General features: G+C 34.1%; 1 protein-coding gene across 14 annotated transcripts in view; it reads left to right on the top strand.

Annotated features, from left to right (window-relative positions):
- EML4 (EMAP like 4) overlaps positions 1-18,801 on the top strand; it is a 157,677-nt gene that overhangs the window by 79,564 nt on the left and 59,312 nt on the right. For 4 of the 14 annotated variants that reach the window (XM_008530218.2, XM_070573993.1, XM_070573994.1 and 1 more), the window contains 5 exons: positions 4,623-4,752; positions 8,268-8,441; positions 10,341-10,469; positions 10,954-10,979; positions 11,179-11,211. In XM_008530218.2, coding sequence (XP_008528440.1) covers positions 4,623-4,752; positions 8,268-8,441; positions 10,341-10,469; positions 10,954-10,979; positions 11,179-11,211 — 492 coding nt within the window. Of the gene's footprint in view, positions 1-4,622; positions 4,753-8,267; positions 8,442-10,340; positions 10,474-10,953; positions 10,980-11,153; positions 14,958-18,801 lie in introns of all 14 variants that reach the window. The other 10 variants (XM_070573991.1, XM_008530219.2, XM_070573990.1 and 7 more) reach the window with 6 other exon arrangements.

Below are 18,801 nucleotides of genomic sequence, written 5' to 3'. Positions count from 1 at the left end.
ATTTGAATAGAATTGGAAGACTTCTGCAAAGTTTTAGTTGGTCAGTTTTTAATATTTTCTGCACAGTAGCATTTTAAGTAATGTTCAGTTAAGTGTCACAGGATGACTCAGTCTTATAAATATATTAATGTTTGGAAGAGTGTATTTCATAATTAGTAACTGAAATTTCACCATGAAGTTGAAATTGCTGAGGAAGGAATCAAAATTGTCACATCAGTATCAATATCAATTTGGGTTAGTAATTTCTAGAAATACTGAATTGAGGTGGATTGAGGCATTAGTAAAAGAATGGTAATTATTTTTTTTAATGACATTCAAGAGAATGCAGAAAATTCAAATGCAACTGAAACAATTCCATTAATGTGAAAAGCAGAGATTATGTATTTATGAATTATACATATAAACAGGATTATGTATATATGTTTTGAACAATGCCAGCAATTTGTTGGTCGTTAGCAAATAGAAGACCCACAGGTTATTAAATTCCAAATGAGTTACAGAGGACTTAACTATTTCTCGTGCAAATTGTGACCCTAATCAGAATATTTAGAAACTCAAGAGATTATCTCATTTTTAGTAACTAGAAGTATAATGTTTATCTTTCTGTTGGAGACAATTGCTAGGTTGGTGTGTATGAAATACAAGCTCTTTTTTCTCCTTGAGGTAAAAGAACTTGCAGGAACTTTTCTCTATTTATATATTTGTTTATAAGAGAGCATCTGACATAATTTAAAACAGGAAATCCAGAGGTAACTATTGATCCGTGACCTATCTCACTGCTATGCTCTAGTTCTTCAGATATAGAACATTCATACCTAATTCATTCCTGGAATGCTTACATCATATGTATATCTTGATTGGGGGAGATTCTGATAAAGAAATAAAAAATATAAAATTATTATTTGTACTTGAATCTATAGTGTGGCTCCATAATTTCTCCTATGTTGTCTTCAATTTGGTTTTCTTTCACTAGTGACTATACAGTCAACCAAATCCAATGAGAATTCAATTTAGGCTAAAGATTTGTCATTTTCAACATATAGTTCTTGATAATTTTCAGTCATATGTTTCTGAGACCTACTTTTTCATTCACATCAGCACCTTCATTTTTCTAATTTTCCATTCACTTTACATAATAAGGGTAATAAAATATTCAAATTAATGTTCCTACTCTATGGAGTAAATGTCATAACTGGCTTAGTAGTTGGAAACCTTTACGTCAAATAATAAAAAGGAAGCCCATTATATATAGGCCTCAAAATGGCCAAGACATCAAAAAATGTCTTGTCTTTTTGGAGTAAATATCTAAGATGTGAATAAATTGCCTACTGAGACTGATAAAAACTATGAGGCACACACTGTCATCTAATTGTGTGAAGATGAATGAGAATTCCACAAGATATCTTGAAAGCATTTGAAGAATTGAACAGTGAACTGTAGGACTTGGAAACATTGGTGATGTGATGGTTTTTTCTAACTTTTTTTTATTGTGGTAAAACATACATAACATAAAACCTTACCATTTTAACCATTTTTAGGTGTACAGTTTAGTGGTATTAAAAAATTCTCATTGTTGTACAACCATCACCACCATCCATCTCCAGAACTCTTTCATCTTTCCAACCTGAAACTTTTTACCCCTTAAACAATTGACTCCACATTCTTCCCTGCCCTCCATCCCTAGCAACTACCATTCTATTTTCTATTTCTATGAATTTGACTAATCTGGGTACCTCATTTAATAGAAATCATGCAAAATTTGTCATTTTATGTCTGGCTCATTTCACTTAGAGTAATGTCTTCAAGATTCATCCATGTTAAAGCATATTTCACAATTTCATTCCTTTTTTAGGCCGAATATTCCATTATATGTATATACCGCATTTGGTTATCTATTCATCTGTCAGTGAACATTGGGGTGGTTTTCACCTTTTGGCTATTGTGAACAATGCTGCTATGAACATGGGCGTGCAAATATCTGCTTGACTCCCTGCTTTCAGGTCTTTTGGGTATATATGCCTGGAAGTGGAATTGCCAGATCATATGGTAATTCCATGTTTAATTTTTTGAAGAACAGCCAATACTGTTTTTCACAGTAGGTGCACCATTTTACATTCCTACCAGAAATACACGAGGGTTCCAATTTCTTCACATCCTTGCCTCACTTTTTGTTTTCAGTTTTTATTTTGATAATAGCCATCCTACTGGATGTGATTGATCCGTTGTTTGAGATGAGGTTTGGAACATTGAAAGAGAACATGAGAAGTAGGTTGTAGACTTTGTCTTTTATATAGTGACTAATGGGTTTTTTTGTGTGTAACAAAAAAGTGAAAAAAACATTTATATTTCAAAAACTAATTGTTATTGATAGAGCAAAAGCAGTCCTCAAAGGAATATTTATAGCTGTAAATGCCTACATTAAAGAAGAAGAAAGATCTCAATTAATAACCTAACTTTAACAAAATAGGAAAAGAAAAAAAAAACTAAATCTGAAGCTAGCAGAAAGAAGGCAATAAAAAAGATCAGAGATAAATGAAGTAGAGAATGGAAAAATGATAAAATCAACAAATCAAAAGTGTTTTTTTTGAAAAGATGAACAAACTTGACAAACCTTTAGCTAGAAAGAGTAAGAAAAAAAGAAGGAAGCCCTAGATTGCTAGAACCAGAAATGAAAGTGGGGACACTACTACCAGCCTTATAGAAATAAAAGGATTATAAGAGAGCACTTAGAACAGTTTACATCATATATTCTTATTGAAAAATGGGCAAAGGACTTGAGTAGATATTTCTCCAAAGAAGATATACAAATGGCCGATAAGCCCAGTAAAAGATTCTCATTATTAGAGAAATGCAAATCAAAACTATGGTGAGATAGCCCTTAACACTCACTGAAATGGCTATAATTTTTTTTAAAAACTAAAAATAAATGTTGGCAAGGATGTGGTGAAGTTGGAACCCTCGTATGTTGCTGTTGGGATTGTATAATGGTGCAGCTGCTATATTGGACAGTTCCTCAATAAGTTAAACATAAAATTACCATGTGACCCAGCAGTTCTACTCCTAGTTATATACCCCAAAGAACTGAAAACAGATGTTCAAATGAAAACTAGTATACAAATGTTTATGCTAGGACTATTTACAGTAGTCAAAGAGTGGAAACAATGCATCTGTCCATCAACAGAAGGATAGATTAAAAAAACATGGTGTATTTATACAATGGAATATTGTTCAACCATAAAAAAGAACAAAATACTCATACATGCTGCCACATGGATGCACCTTGAAAACGTTACGCTAAGTGAAAAGCCGGACACAAAAGAGCACATACTGTGTGATTCCATGTATATGAAATGTTTGGAATAGGCAGATCTACAGGGATAATGAAGTGTAACGGTTGACAAGGACTGTGGGGAAGAAGGTGGGAATGGGGAGTGGCTGCTTAATGAGTACAAAGTTTCTGTTTACGGTGACGAAAAGGTTCTGGAACTGAATAGTGGTGATGGTTGCACAACACTGTGAATATACTGAATGCCGCTGAATTGTACATTTTGAAATGGTTAAAATGGTAAATCTTATGAATATTTTACCGCAAGTGAAAAAAAAAATCTGTCCATAGAACAAGAAGTCACCTCTTTGGCGGATTAGCCCTAGATCTGATGACCAGGGATATTAGCATTATTTGGAGGTTGTTTATTATATGTGAAATTTTTCCTGTGAAATTTTTCCTATGAAGTTTAGAAAAATAAATACAGTAGGTTTCCCCCTTTCTGTCTTCTGAATCATTCAGTCTGAGGTAGGGTCTAAGAATCTCTTTATAAGGAAGCACTTTAGATAATTATGATACAAGTGGTCCCCAGCATCTTATTGTCAAAAATGCAGTATTATACCGTCATGTATAGTACACACATAGGGTGTGCTGAATATTTTAGCTCTCCACACAAAAGTTTTTCTCTCTCTCTGCTTTTATGAAGATAAGCATACAAACAGAAATGTGAGATTGGCCGAATCTGAAAGTAAGATTTTCTTGTTTGCATGTGAGAAAACTGAGTCTGAAAATTCAAAACTATTCTCTATTCCCAAATCTTTAAGTGTCCTTGCCTCTTAGTAGATGTGGCTGGTTCATCTTGTGACTTTAAGTCTCCCTGACCATACCCACGTAGCCATCATACATTTATTCCAATCTTCCTAATGTATAAATTAAGAAAGCAGAGGCTACTTTATATACTTGATTTATATGGAATAAAATTGAGATTTAACATGTGGTTTCTAGGATTTCTAATTAATTTAATTTCAGCAGATCCTGAGTTATTTCTGAAAATCAGTGATGTGAGGATTTGTGGTTTACTTGAGGTACAACTTTGTGTGCTTTAAAGCTGCTATGTGTGGAGAGCAAACCATTTAGCTAGAGCATGAGTCTAGCTGCAGTTCAGCAGTTGAGCGTGGCTTTTCTATAGGTCCGTTTTAATGAGATTAAATCTTGAGACAATAATATTGTATGCTCTGTACCAGGGAGAGCAATCTGCTTACTAGTTCTAAACACTAATGGACTTAATTTTTTAAACTGCAGTCCTTGAGGAGTATTTTGAATTTGATGTAAACATCTTTTTCTTAACCACCTTTAGGCCCTGCAGTCCTTCGAGAAGCTATTTCCATGTCCTCTATAACCAATGGGAGTGGTGCAAACAGAAAACCAAGCCACACCAGCTCTGTCTCAATTGCAAGAAAAGAAACTCTTTCATCTGCTGCTAAAAGGTATCCATTTGTAAGGGAGAAAAAATTTAACATTGCAAAATTGTCTGAATGTGATAACTCAGTCTACTTTTGATAAGAATATGAAATAGAGCTGAATGGAATTCAAGTGAGCATGTCCTTTGAATTCTTTGACTCTGATTGTAGAGACTTCCAGCCTATACTCACTCAGTTAATGTTCATCATATCTATTGAGTTGTGTGAGGACACTTTTGGTTCTTAGTAAAGAAAGAAAGCAGTTTCATTTGCTGTTTTGACTTTGTTTTGTTTCTTTTAAATTTTCTTATAAGCATTTGTTGATAGCATTACTATATTTAATGTAATTATATAAGTGAATTTTCCATAGGAAGTGAAACACTTGGTACAGCATTTTTAAAGGAGAAATAAAATCTTTGATATATATCTACGTTCGTGGGAGGTTAAACCACTGTTATAACTTTTATTCTTTAGTTATGACTATAAAATTAAGGCTTAATTCAAAATATTCTAGGATTGCATGTGTATTCTAGTTTATGTGTATATGTTAGGGCATGATGGTCAGGAGGGCAGTGGAAATACTGCATTATGAAATTTTCAGTGGATTACATATTTACATTCTGTATGTTCTTTTCATCAATTAATCTATTCTTCCAATAAAATTGCTTACAGGATTTTTCCACTTTTGTGTAATTCCCAGCAAAATATTCCATATAGAGTTTGGAGAGACGATAAGAGATCAACTACATAATCTTAGAACTGTCTTCTTCAAAAAATGATTGAGTACTTTAAGTAATAGAGTATTTAAAATATACTGATGGAAAATGGTTGCCTCAGTAAACTAATGCCAGTGAATGAAATATTCATCAATGTGGATTTACGATTGTTAACCAGACATTTGGCTACAAGAATGGTGAAGAAATGACAAGATCTTTAGGCCTTTTAAAAGCCCCATCTAGAATTCAGTCTTTTTCCTTTTTTCCTGAGGAAGATTTGCCCTGAGCTAACATCTGTCACCAGTCTTCCTTTTTTCTTGAGGAGGATTAGCCCTGAGCTAACATCTGTGCCAGTCTTCCTTATTTTGTATGTGGGTCGCTGTCACAGTATGGCCACTGACCAGTGGTGTAGGTCTGTGCCGTGAACCGAACCTAGGCCATTGAAGTGGAGTGCACCCAACTTAACCACTAGGCAATGGGGCCAGCCCCTAGAATTCAGTCTTTGAAGTCATTGTCATTATAGAGTCTAGACTTCCTCCTCCAAAGCATACCAAAATTTATTACCTGTGCTCCACTTTCAGCAGAAGAGGGAAAATTATAAGAAAACAAACAGTGGAATTTTTTAATACAGCTTTTTTTTTTTAATTTTATTTTTTTTCCTTTTTCTCCCCAAAGCTCCCCGGTACATAGTTACATATTCTTAGTTGTGGGTCCTTCCGGTTGTGGCATATGGGCTGCTGCCTCAGCATGGCCTGATGAGCGGTGCCATGTCCATGCCCAGGATTCGAACCGGTGAAACCCTGGGCTGCCGCAGCAGAGCACATGAACTTAACCACTGGGCCACAGGGCTGGCCCCTTTAATACATTTTTTAATAAACTTCTTTGTTGTATCCAGTAATAGTTTGAATTCAGCCATTTTTCTCAGATAGCTGTAGTTCTGTGGAGTGATCAGTGTTAATGCATGATAGTGACTCAGCAATCGAAGATCAGCTGAGGTGGTTACTTTTGATGCAGGGACTGTATTTTGCTTTTAAATAACCCAGGAGGAGAATCTCTTTTAGGTTGTACTGGGCCCACATAAGACTAGTGGTTTATGTATTCAGGATAGTTTGAAGACCAAGAAGAAAGAAGTAATTTCTAACTCAGTTTTAAATTTCAAAGTTAGTATTTTATATTTTTGAGGTAGAGTTGTATTTCTTCAGCACATACTTTAAAAATTGAACATAAAGTAGACAGTCAGTGGCCAGTCTGAAGTCAGTATCAGAATTGAATCAGATTAAGAAATGTCACTGTCAAAATTATATTTTAACATTTTAACTATTATAATGTGACAAATTATATACTGTGTATATTTGTTTCAGATGTTTTTAAACATATTTTCTTGTAGATTATGCACCTTATAGTCAGGTTGCAAAATGTCCTTTGATCAAGAAGTGTAGACATTTGATGGTTTTCTACCTTTTTAACCCTGGAATTCAAGGCTTGATTCCATCTGCTTTGTAATATTGTCAAAAGTGTTTGTGCAATATAAGGACTCTTATCCAGTGTGATTGGGAATGGCAGGTGCTTCATTAATCAGAAGTCAAAGTGTGGAATCACAAGAATTTATAGACAAATATCTCAAATATTTTCATTTAAAATATATTCACATATATTCATTTGTCAATTTTATTGTGAAAGGCCAAGCCTCCCACCCCCTTTCTTTCTAAGTTATGCATCTCTGATTGGATTCTTTGCTGACACTCTTGCATAAAATACACTCATAAATTATTTTTTATAATTTTTAATTTCACTTTTTAAGACAGTAAAAAATTGAAAACTCTTGCAAAACAATATGAATTAGAACCCATCTCTTTTTCTATGATTTTTCCCTCAACCTTTTATAATTGTCTCACCTAGACAAAATTTAACAGCAGTTTTTTTAAGTAACTCATTTTTTTTCCCCTGATGAAGATTAGCCCTGAGCTAACATCTGTTTCCAATCTTCCTCTTTTTTTTTTGTTTGAGGAAGATTAGCCCTGAACTAACATCTGTGCCAGTCTTCTTCCACTTTATATGTGAGTCGCTGCCACAGCATGGCTGATGAATAGTGTAGGTCTGCACCTGGGATGCAGACCCTCGAACCCACGCCACCAAAGTAGAGCATGCTGAACCCCAACCACTATGCCATGGGACTGGCCCCTAGTAACTCATTTTTATGGAATCTTTCCAGAGCATTCAATTTAGTTTTCATAGAAATTACACTTTTCTTTTCTATGTATATTTTGTCAATTTCATTATATTTAATTAACTTACGTAATTAAAGTAACAAGCACAAATGGTATAAACAGGTTTGGGAAAAAACACAGTTGACTCTTGATAAGTTTAAAACTCAGCTGGTGGGAGCAGAAGTACACAGAAGAAATGGGAACTCCAGAATAACCTACTAAACAACAAGCATTTAGTGTGCCTTGGGTGTCAACCAGTATGTTTTACAGAGGTGATAGAAGGTGTCACTAACGTTCTGGTTTGGGTAAGTTGAAGTCCATGAAGAGAGCTTCGACAGAACAGTCCCCTAAAATGGCATAATGCATTAGGGCCATTTTGGTCCAGAGGGACAATCTTCATAGGATATATTGTCTTAGAATCCTTATCAATTCTTCACTGAAGCTTTTAATAGTTTCCAAATTTGAAAGAAATATTTTTATTATTGAGTGAAAGCAGTGTAAATTGTATTAGACATATGATTTAGGATTTTGAGTTATATAATAATCACTTTTTCCATCGTTTGATATCTTTTTTATTTGTGTAAATATGTGTTGTTCCATGTTATACTTTATTTTACAGTGGTACAGAAAAAAAGAAAGAAAAACCACAAGGACAGAGAGAAAAAAAAGAGGATTCTCATTCTAATGATCAAAGTCCACAAATACGAGCATCACCTTCTCCCCAGCCCTCTTCACAGCCTCTCCAAATACACAGACAAACTCAAGAAAGCAAGAATTCTACTCCCACCAAAAGGTTTTAACTGTCCCCAAGTACAGAGCTAGGGAATGGTTGTAATGATACCTAAATTCTGTGACTGAGAAAAAGTTGGCTGTTCATGGATTCCAACAGAAAAGTCTAGTGGCTTTTTTCCCCCTTCTTTCTTGCTATAATTTGTATTTTACCACATTGGGGAATGAAGATTTAAGGTCAAAATTTCTCAGTTAAAACTGGGAAAAAAATGTTATGAACAACTTGATGAAAGGAAGGCAGAAATAACCTACTCTAAAACCAAAACAATATTTTTATAATAAAATTATAGAATATTTTTAAATTTATTATATAACTATGCATAAATTTATAGCCATGGATAGAAAATTGCCACATGTCATTATCCTCACCATATTTTGGCATCATTACAACCTTCAGCTTGCAAGGGCCCTTCTCAACAAATGGCTCATCATTGTGACTGCATCTCAAGTTTCAGTTTGGGGTTTTGGGAGGATAAGTTCTTGCTTGACTAGAGAAATGAATCCATTTCACCTGGTCTTTTCTATACTAAAGGCTTGCTTGAGGGCTTCTCTCTGTGTCTGTAATAATTAATATTTTAAAGTTATGAGAGAGGGAGAAGGGAGAAACATTCTAACAATGTGTGTGAGCCTAAATTGGGGATCTAAACCTGCATGCTGGGAGTTCAAAGCTGCAGCTGCCTTGTAATTGAATATTTAGACAAACTTCATGAAATTTTCCTGCTTTAGAAATTCTGATTCAAGCTTTATGATTAGGAGTAGATATATTTTATCACCATATTTCTGCTTGGAAATCTTAGGAAAATATTAAACCATTCCCAGAACTGGCTAGGATTTTAGTAAAATAAATGACAACCATTCCTAAAAGATTTAGAATATATTTTTATTTGATCAGTTTAATATTTTGCCTCAAATCTCTAATAGAAATTTGGGAAAACAAAATATCCTTCACTTGACTGATGCATGTTTAACATTTTAAAAAGGCTTTGTCTGTGTGTCTCATGCAGATTCTTATGCTATCTAAATGGTTTATAGTTCTTCTGCCTGGTCTCACGTGGAATTTTCTTTGGATATAGCTTATTAATGTTACGCAACTTTGGATTGTGTGTGATTAAAGATTGCTTTTTCATAATCAATCTCTTTAAGGTTCTGACTTGACTTGGTATCTTCTTTGTCCCAGATCTTTTTTTCAGCTTCTTAAGGTCTCCTGGAAATGTGCTTGCCATTCTAAATTGCTCTTTGGATATGCTATTGCAAGAAGTATTGAAGGCTGGATGAGTTGTAGGATAGTTAGCAATGCAGCCCAGAAATCATTTATAAATCAAAAAATTTCAGTTATCAGTATATGGATTCAGTGTTGATAATACAACCCTTTTGTGTTAAATCATGTTTATTTCTGACATGGGTAGAATTGTCTCTAAAAGATATAAACAAGAGTTTTACTTTTAGTCCCACAGTTTATTTAGAAATTGTTGTTTGTACCACATACAATTTAATTACATGAGGACGTTAAAAATGAAAATAGCAGCCTTGTAATGACTATGAAACAGTACAGGTTTTTCCATAAATTCACACAATGTCACAAATTATGAGAAATATTATTACTCAGAGATTTAAGCAAATGAGTTTCTACTAACAAAAGGTACACGGGTTTTTTTAAATCAGGTAATATTTTTTCTAGTGAATCTTCTGAACAATAATGAAAATTATAAAATAGACTTGCTAATTGCCTTGTTTAACTCCTTCACTCATCCAAGCAGAACCTTTCAACTAATCCTTTCTTCTCTTTTCTGAATTAGCTTTAAGGAAATGTTAATTGCTGCTTTTGTGTTCTATTTAAACTGTCAATTACATGTCATTGCTACTCATAGAATTTTTCTCTAAGAAATTAATATGTTTCTTCCAGCATAAAACGACAACCAACAGCTGAAAAGTCACATAATTCGTGGGAAAATTCAGATGATAGTCGTAATAAATTATTGAGGGCAGTTTCAACATCAAAATTAATATCAAAAGTTATAAAAAATACAGACAAGTAAGTATTACACTTTCTCACTTATATCTGAAAATTAATAATTCTGTGACTGTCATGTTTGCATGTGTACAATTATGTGCCTGGTTTGAATCATTTTTTTAAAAAATCTATATTATTTCTTTTTTTCTTCCAAGTGTATTTTTTTCTTACGTGTTCTAAAAGTGTGCTATGTCTTCCTGTTAATGCTCCCCAACTCAAATAATAAATCTCAATAATCTCGTAAAATTTGAGTATTGTTCATAAGTTCTTTCTATGTTTTCACAATTTAGGTGATCTTATGGAATATTCGTTGTTTTATAAAACAGTATATATTATTAGTATTTGAGACCAGTGAGAAACTTTTAAAAATATTGATGCCTGAATTTCACTTGTAGAGATTTATCTGGGGTGTGGTCTAGGCATTGAAGCTTTTACAGTTTCTTCAGGTGATTCTTATGGTCAGCCAAATAGTTATAAAATAAATGTCTTTGAATTCCTTTTGTAGGCATAAAGATGTCATCATCAACCAAGGTAAATTAAAAATCCTTTTTAAAAAAATATTTATCTTGCTTTTCTACATCAGTTAAATTTTTGCTAATTGATAAGACTTGACTTATTTTCATTCAGTGTACTTTATTAGTTCATAGTAATCAGAGAAGTGCGTTATTGTAGTCATTTAAGAAAATGTCCAATTTTTATTGTAAGATAATGTCATTTTTGTCTCAACCAGCAAAAATGTCAACCCGTGAAAAAAACAGCCAAGGTAAGAATAAGCTACACAGTTAGCCATCTTCTAAGTTAATTTCTTCCTGGATCTCTTATTTGGCTTTTCATTATTTATACTGCCTGACTTTCCTCATAATAAAGGAAATATGGTCATTTGAACTAGAGAATCCAACTACTTTTCTAAAAGTCCATCTTATTTCTGTGAGATCTAGAGATATTCAAGATCAATAGTAGAAATAAATATAGCATTGCAAAGAGGTACTATAAAATACTAAAGGGAATTTTCCCGCGTCTTAAAAAAAATGGAAGTTGTACTCAGAAAAGCCATTTAAGAGATTGATAAATTTTAACTCAATTTCCTGTCTTGCCAACTTCATTGCAAATAATCACTCATTTCCTGAAGCTAAGACTGAAAACATAATGAGTCTAGCAAATCCATTTCCTCTTAAATTTTTTTATATTAATTGTAATTTCTAGCTACTTGCTGTTGTTGGCTTGTTCTGACCAAAAAAGGAGAGCAGACTTTCTGTAAATGTGTATTTAATTTAATTACAAAGTAGGTAAGTTTTATACATCAGTTTTACATTCTCCTTAGATTGCCTGCAGATTTACTGGAAGCATGCTGTTCTAAATGAGAGCATGTCCCTTCTATGCATGCTTGTTACAGCTCATTGCTATGTGTCACAGTTATCTTCATTTTCTGGGCTAGTACATTAATCAGCTACAATGTAGTTAAAGTTTTTGTTAGAGATTTAACTTAATTCCTATGAATTTTTACTTTCTTTGGTTCTAATAAGAAAAGAAATATTTATTTGTAATCTTCTTTGGATCATTTGTTTTTATATAGAAATTCTAAATGAAGTTGATTTTTGCTGACATGCTTCTCCTTTAGTTAGATCTTACTTTCTCCTTTATAATTAAGTATAGATTAAGTAATGATTGAAATACTTTAAGGAATAAAATGAAATTTTATTTACAGAGACAATTCATATTATACATCAAAACATTTTTGAAAATTGAGGTAGTGGTATATAGTGAAAAGAGCAGTGAATGAAATCTGTGTATAGTGGTCCTGGTTCTCCTGCATAATAGCCTTGTGACCTGGGCAGGATGACAATGACTTGGAGTAGTTTTCTAATCTGAGAATAATAACTATAAAGCTTACTTCACATGACTGCTGAAGGATGAAATATTATATATGAAAGTACTTTAAAAATAGAAAACACTCTAACTATAAAAATGGTGCTATTATTACATGTTTTGCTAAAGAGCTCATTTTATAAAATCCTTGTAGGGTAAATGAGAAAGGGCTGTGTGCCTCTTTCTCATGTTGTGGTGTGTTCTTCAGAAGGAAAAAGGATCTTAAGATTAGTGTATAATAAGTGAGTGGTTTGTGTTGGTGACAGTTTTCAAAACCATTCAGGTAAGCAAGTAAATAAATTTTAGCCAGCGTCTGGGAAGAAGGATGGAATGAAAAGCTGGAAAAGATAATAGAAAAATAAGTTAAATTCTTTTACAAGAATTTGAACTCAAAAAGATTGTCCCAGATGTTGGAATTTAATAATGTCAAATGTTGCTTGCATTAAGCCTTATTTTTGGAATTTGAGTTTATTCCTTTGCCACTTTAATCAGCTGTATCCTATCTGGAGTATAGACTCTATCACTAGAGTGTATTTTCAAGGAGAATTGTGCTTCAGCCTGTTGTGTAGTTCAGGCCTGACTGAAACTGATGCAGAGCCTGTACAAAGAAGGAGGTGGATTCTAGATGGGTTAGGAGATTACAGGTAGAGTATAGGAGATAAGAAACAAAGGGAATCTATGAAGGCTAGCTTGAGCAACTAGATAAGAGGCATCTACTAAACTAAGGAACATTTGAGAAGCAGTAGATGTGTGGAAAAGAATAGGAGTTTGGTTTTGGAGAGTTATGCTTGTGTATAAGACAGTCTACTTGTACGGATGTGTATCAAGCAACATAGTATAGATGTTTAAATCATGCGTATTTTGGAGTCCAGAGACTGGGTTCACCATTTACTTAGCTATGTGACCTTAAACAGGTTACTTCACCTTCTTTTAAGTCTTTGTTTTCTCATCTATAATTGAGACAATAGTAAACTCTCAAAAGGTTATTATAAAAATTAAACATAATAATAAAGTGTTTAAACATAGTACTTGGCACGTAGTACCAAACAGATTTTGGTTAACAGTAAAACTTTGCACTCAAATGTGTAGAGTAAGATGGAAAGACCATTAAATGGATGATCTTCGTTTGATATAAGTTGCGGATCTATTTTAAAAGTTTGGCATTCGTTTTGCATAGCATATTTACAACACAATTTCTTATACTGTAGATATTAATCCAAAACATCTTTCATTTTTGGACAATCTTTTAAAAATATGACATTAATTTCTCTACCACTTTACTGACAATGGCAAGTGTGACTTGCTCCAAGCCATCTGCTTTGATTTGGGAAGCAGCCTATTTACATTTGGTACATTTTGGTGAATGATAGCAGAGAAAACTTTACCTGGAAGGCCTATGTCCTTCTGGCACAGCAGAGTAGAAGAGGTGTGAAACTGCATATTCTGAATAGCAGTTAGGCAGATGGAAGCCTGGTTGAAAGCATTAGGAATGGGATGTCCACAAGGCAATCTCTGAGGCTAGATGTGGGAGGAAGGATAGGTTATACCACTAAAATGAGGCTCTCACTGACTTAGATCTTTATCTCTACTCAAATTCCTGAAGCCTAAACCCCTTTTCATTAATCTTCTCTCTAGTTCTGTTGGATTCTGCTCCCACCGCAAGAGAAATAAAGACTTAGTGTATCAAGTTAAACCATGAATAAATTTTCCTGTAGAACTATTTATTGTTAAATATAGCAGTTAGGTTTCAATATAATACTATTCATTTGATAAGTTACTGATTAGAAAGTTTTTTGAGCTAACTTGGGGAACTATAACCTCATCCTTATAATAGTTCTCAAGTATATTACGTTTTTTAAATATGGAAAATGTGTCACATGTCCTCATTTCCAGAGCAGAACCTGAATGTCCTCAAATTATTGCATGTTACTGTTTTTTTCAGGCTTCAGTAATCTTAAATCATTTTTCTCTTGTAGCATCTTAAACTTCTGCTGTTTAGAATTAGCATATAATTAATTATCTGGTCATGTTGAGAACCTGAATGACTCAGATGCCTACTGGAGAGACATCTGCTTAATTGAGGAAAAGAACTCATCAATCACCAAATCACACTCTTACTTCCTCTTACAGGGCTACCTCACTTCTTTAAGATTAGATTCTTTTTTGTTTAACTACCAAATCAATGTGGTAATATCCTAACTACAGGTGTATTTAGATGGAAGACAGTTACTATAATACCTTAGAAAATCGAGAAGTAATCAACTATTTCTTACTAACTACCTGTCTAAAAATGGCTTCAGGTGAAAAATACTTTAAAAGGCGTTTTGAAATACATACTGTCTAAAATCCTTTGGTAATTTGTTGTAGCCAAACAGTTCAAATAATTTTAAAATATGTAATATAAACTCATTTACAAAATTGGAGAAAGGTAAAAAAACACCTGAATAATCTTGTTATTTTAGCATCTATTACAGTTCTGATATGTTTCTATATTGTTCTTTATCACATACACATTTGAAATATTAATTCATTTAACAAATATGTGTTGAGTGCTGGTTTTGTCAGGCTCTGTCCTAGGCACTCAGAGGTACAGCAGTTACAATGTCTGGACTCGGAAACTTACGTTCTACATATAAGAAACAGGTAATAAATATTTAATATATCAGGAGGTAATACATATTAGGAAAGAGTAAGGAGAGTAGAGAATTGCTATTTTATGTAGAGTGGTTAGAGAAGACATTTCTGATAAAGTGACATTTGAGCCACCTGACAGAAGTGGGGGAAATATGTAGATAACTGGAGAAAAGAATTTCGTGAGCAGAGATAACTGGAAGAACATAAGCCCCGAGGCAAGAGCTTTCTTGCTGTGTTATTAACAGCAAGGAGGTCGTTGATCATAGTGTGCATACAATTTTGTATTTGTTAACATGACATTTATAAAATATGGATTCATTCTAAGCAACAGAAGCTCCATTAGACACCTCATTTAGGAAAGGGAAGCAAAGTGGTTTAGTGGAAAGAGCGTAAGAGTAGTAAAGCATGAGACCTAGCTGGGCTGAAATGACCTGTATCACAGAGATTTAAAGAATCAGAATCCTACAATGACTAAAATTATGAGCATAGGTTGAGGAGAAGCTCAAAATTCTACTTGCCAAAGGAAATTATGGAAAAAATGAAACATTGTTCATGTGATAATAAATTTTTCCTGTGTCTCTGAGACCTTGGGCCTTGTTTCCTCACATTTAGGTAGGCTTAGACTATACGTCACTAAGGGTCTCATTTTTAATAACTTTTTGGAAGTTCGTTCTTGTAGCAAATAGAAAATGGAGGGCAAGTCCCCATCTCCACTAACTTCCTTTTAAAGAATTTGAATGCAGGGCTTTTGTTCAGAGACTTGTGTTGTTTTTTGACCTGTTGGTTCTAGGCATGTTCTGTCCTAAAACCTGATCACACCTGTGTAAACTGAGCATTGTATCTGATAGGATAGCTAAAATTTACCTATAAGAGTATAAGATAGCAGTGTCCTACTGTATATTGTGTTACCTACTGAGAGGGTGTTTGTTGTCACCTGCTGAGAGTGTGTACAGTTTGAAACAAACCAGAAAAGTCAAAAGCCCTTAATTGAGCAGCAGATAGAATCTTTCCTTGCTGTCATTGAGATGGTATCCAGAACTTTGCAGTTCCAGAATTTAGGAAGAAGGGTGCTAGTTTTAAGTCTGTTTTACTGTGAATAAGCAGGAAGGGCAGGAAGCCAAATACTGCATTTTCCAAAAATATACTCACTTTTAAAATTTAGACATTGGCCCATTTTAAATAAGCTATATAAACATTCCTTGGATCTCTAGGTCTGTGCTTTGTCCAAGTAGTCTCTATTTTAAAAGGAGACCAAAAAGGGGGCCCTTTTCTCTGTTGGAGACTTTTTTAAAGCCCTGTGAATCAAAGATCTGACTTCTTTTTTTTTTTTTTTTGAGGAAGATGAACCCTGAGCTAACATCTGCTGCCAATCCTCCTCCTTTTTTGCTAAGGAAGACTGGCCCTGAGCTAACATCCATGCCTGTCTTCCTCTGCTTTCTATGTGGGATGCCTACCACAGCATGGCTTGCCATGCAGTGCCATGTCCGCACCCGGGATCCGGACTGGCAAACCCTGGGCTGCTGAATCAGAACGTGTGCACTTAACCACTGCACCACTGGGCTGGCCCCCAAGATCTGATTTCTTGATGTTATTGTCGGTAACAGTCTTCTAGATTAAAATATATTTAAAGGCTGTCCAATTTTTTTTGATACAAACTATCCCAACTTCTAAGAAGGTGTGTTCTTAGCATCCTCTTTCCTTATTTTTAACTCAGAAAGAAGCCTGACTGTCTTCTTTAGACGTGGAGAATATGTCTAGTCACAAGAGAACGTCCTAGTCTTGTGCGTATTTATCTTATTCCGGTTAAAGACTTTTCACCCATACTGCAGTTTCACAACCATAGGCATAAGTTAAAAAAAAAAAAAATCTAAACTAGGAAGTGCAATTAAGTAGAAAATCTCCTTTCCTCAAGCGTGCCAGTTAACTGAGATGTGATAGTCAGAAACTCATTCTGTCTAGTAATGGCGATTAGATTCCATGCTGTGCTGCTCACTTAGCAATTGTTACTCTTTCCCTGAAGCACTTTGAAAAGAATTCTGAAACTTGTGATTAGGTTTTGCAGAAAAGAGGTACAGTTGATCAGTGACATATACCAAGATTGGAAGAAAAGGCATAGTAAATTACATGCCACACTCCTGAACTGTACTCATAGTTGGTTCTCTGAGGAACAGTTTCACCAAAAATATCCTATTGATTATTTCCTTTAATAATGCTTTTTAAACTTTTTAAAGATTGTGAAATATTTTGATCTCTCTAAAATTGTATGCAAACAATATAGCAAGCAGCCATATACTGACCACTCAGGTTTATTAGATTTCTACGTTTTGCTTTATTTTCCTCAGTTTTTTTTTTTTTAAGAAATAAAACATTCGAGATAAAGTTGAAGCTTCTCCTTAATCCTGTTAAATTTGAATTTCATATGCAAGTTTTTATTGTTTACCTAGGCCCTCCTGACTCTCTTCGTACTATAGTTAATTGAGAAAGAGCTAGAGGTGGGGCCTGCCAGGTGGCGCAGCAGTTAAGTGCCCACGTTCTGCTTCAGCGGCCCGGGGTTCGCCGTTTTGGATCCCGGGTGTGGACATGGCACCACTTGGCAAAAACCACACTGTGGTAGGTCTCCCACGTATAAAATAGAGGAGGATGGGCACAGACGTTAGCTCAGGGCCGGTCTTCCTCAGCAAAAAGAGGAAGATTGGTGGTAGTTAGCTCAGGGCTAATCTTCCTCAAAAAAAAAAAAAGAGCTAAAGGGATAAATATTTTGCCATGTGAAGTTTCTTTTTTGAATTTCTTATTTTTAAGAAATTGAATCCAACTTGATACAGTGAGATAAAATGAGAGGTTTTTTTATTTGCTTACAATATCTTTTCCTGGGGATATAAATGAGTGATTTGAGGGAGTTTTTAAAATGCAACCATATTTTGCTTCAAAGTTTGCAGCAATATATCTAGTCTTTTAGAAGTTTTATGTGTCTTACATTGTTGGAATAGATTTCTTTCCCATCTTTTCCTAAAGAAAGCCTTTCCAGGCAGTAAAAATAATGTAAAATGCTTAAGCGAACACTCATATCTGATATTTTCAAGTAATTTTGTGACAATCACAGTTGTAAACAAACCAGCAAAGAGAAATCTAATTAAAGGAAGTTTAGATTCAAAAAAGTAGTTAACTGCAAGTTGGCTTATTACTGTAATTAGTATAAGAGTTGATTAGCATAACACTTGGTTGCGTCTCTGTTCTAAGCTCCTAAGGGGCTAGGCTCACATCTTTTATATCTCCATTGTGCACCCTTGCCCCGTCCCCATGTAATTAAGAATTCAGTAAAATTTACCAGCCAGTAGAACTCTGCCTATAAAACAAAGAAAAGGTAGCATTTTAGTACTCAGTCAGATTTTTCAGAGTTCTTGTCCTAGCCAGTAAAACTAACTGCATAATATTTGACAAGCATCACAACTAAGAATTTTTTAAATCTATGAAATAAGAGAGATTATATCCTTCTAAGTTCACCCTCCCTAGTTTTTTATTTGGGAATCTTCATTTTATTATTTAACTATTTTTACATCTAGAGCTTTGAAAAGGGGTGAAATTTAGACTTTATGGTAGTACAAATCAAGTTCCTTGTTCAAAGTCCATAGATCCCTACAGATTATATTGTTTCATTGGAATTTTAAAATATTAAATTATTATTACAATATAACTGGGTCATTAACTGGGACTTGAAATCTTTTGTTTGGAAATAAATTGTTTTTAAGAAAAGATTTTAGCCTACCTAAAATGGTCTTTGTTACTTTCTACTATAAAATTGTAGTCAATATTTCTAGCATCTTGTTTACTTGACTGTTTAGCTTTAGGTTTTGGG

The sequence above is a fragment of the Equus przewalskii genome, chromosome 14, assembly GCF_037783145.1.
Source record: "Equus przewalskii isolate Varuska chromosome 14, EquPr2, whole genome shotgun sequence".
NCBI lineage: Eukaryota > Metazoa > Chordata > Mammalia > Perissodactyla > Equidae > Equus > Equus przewalskii.
This window is presented reverse-complemented; position numbering and strand designations above follow the sequence as displayed.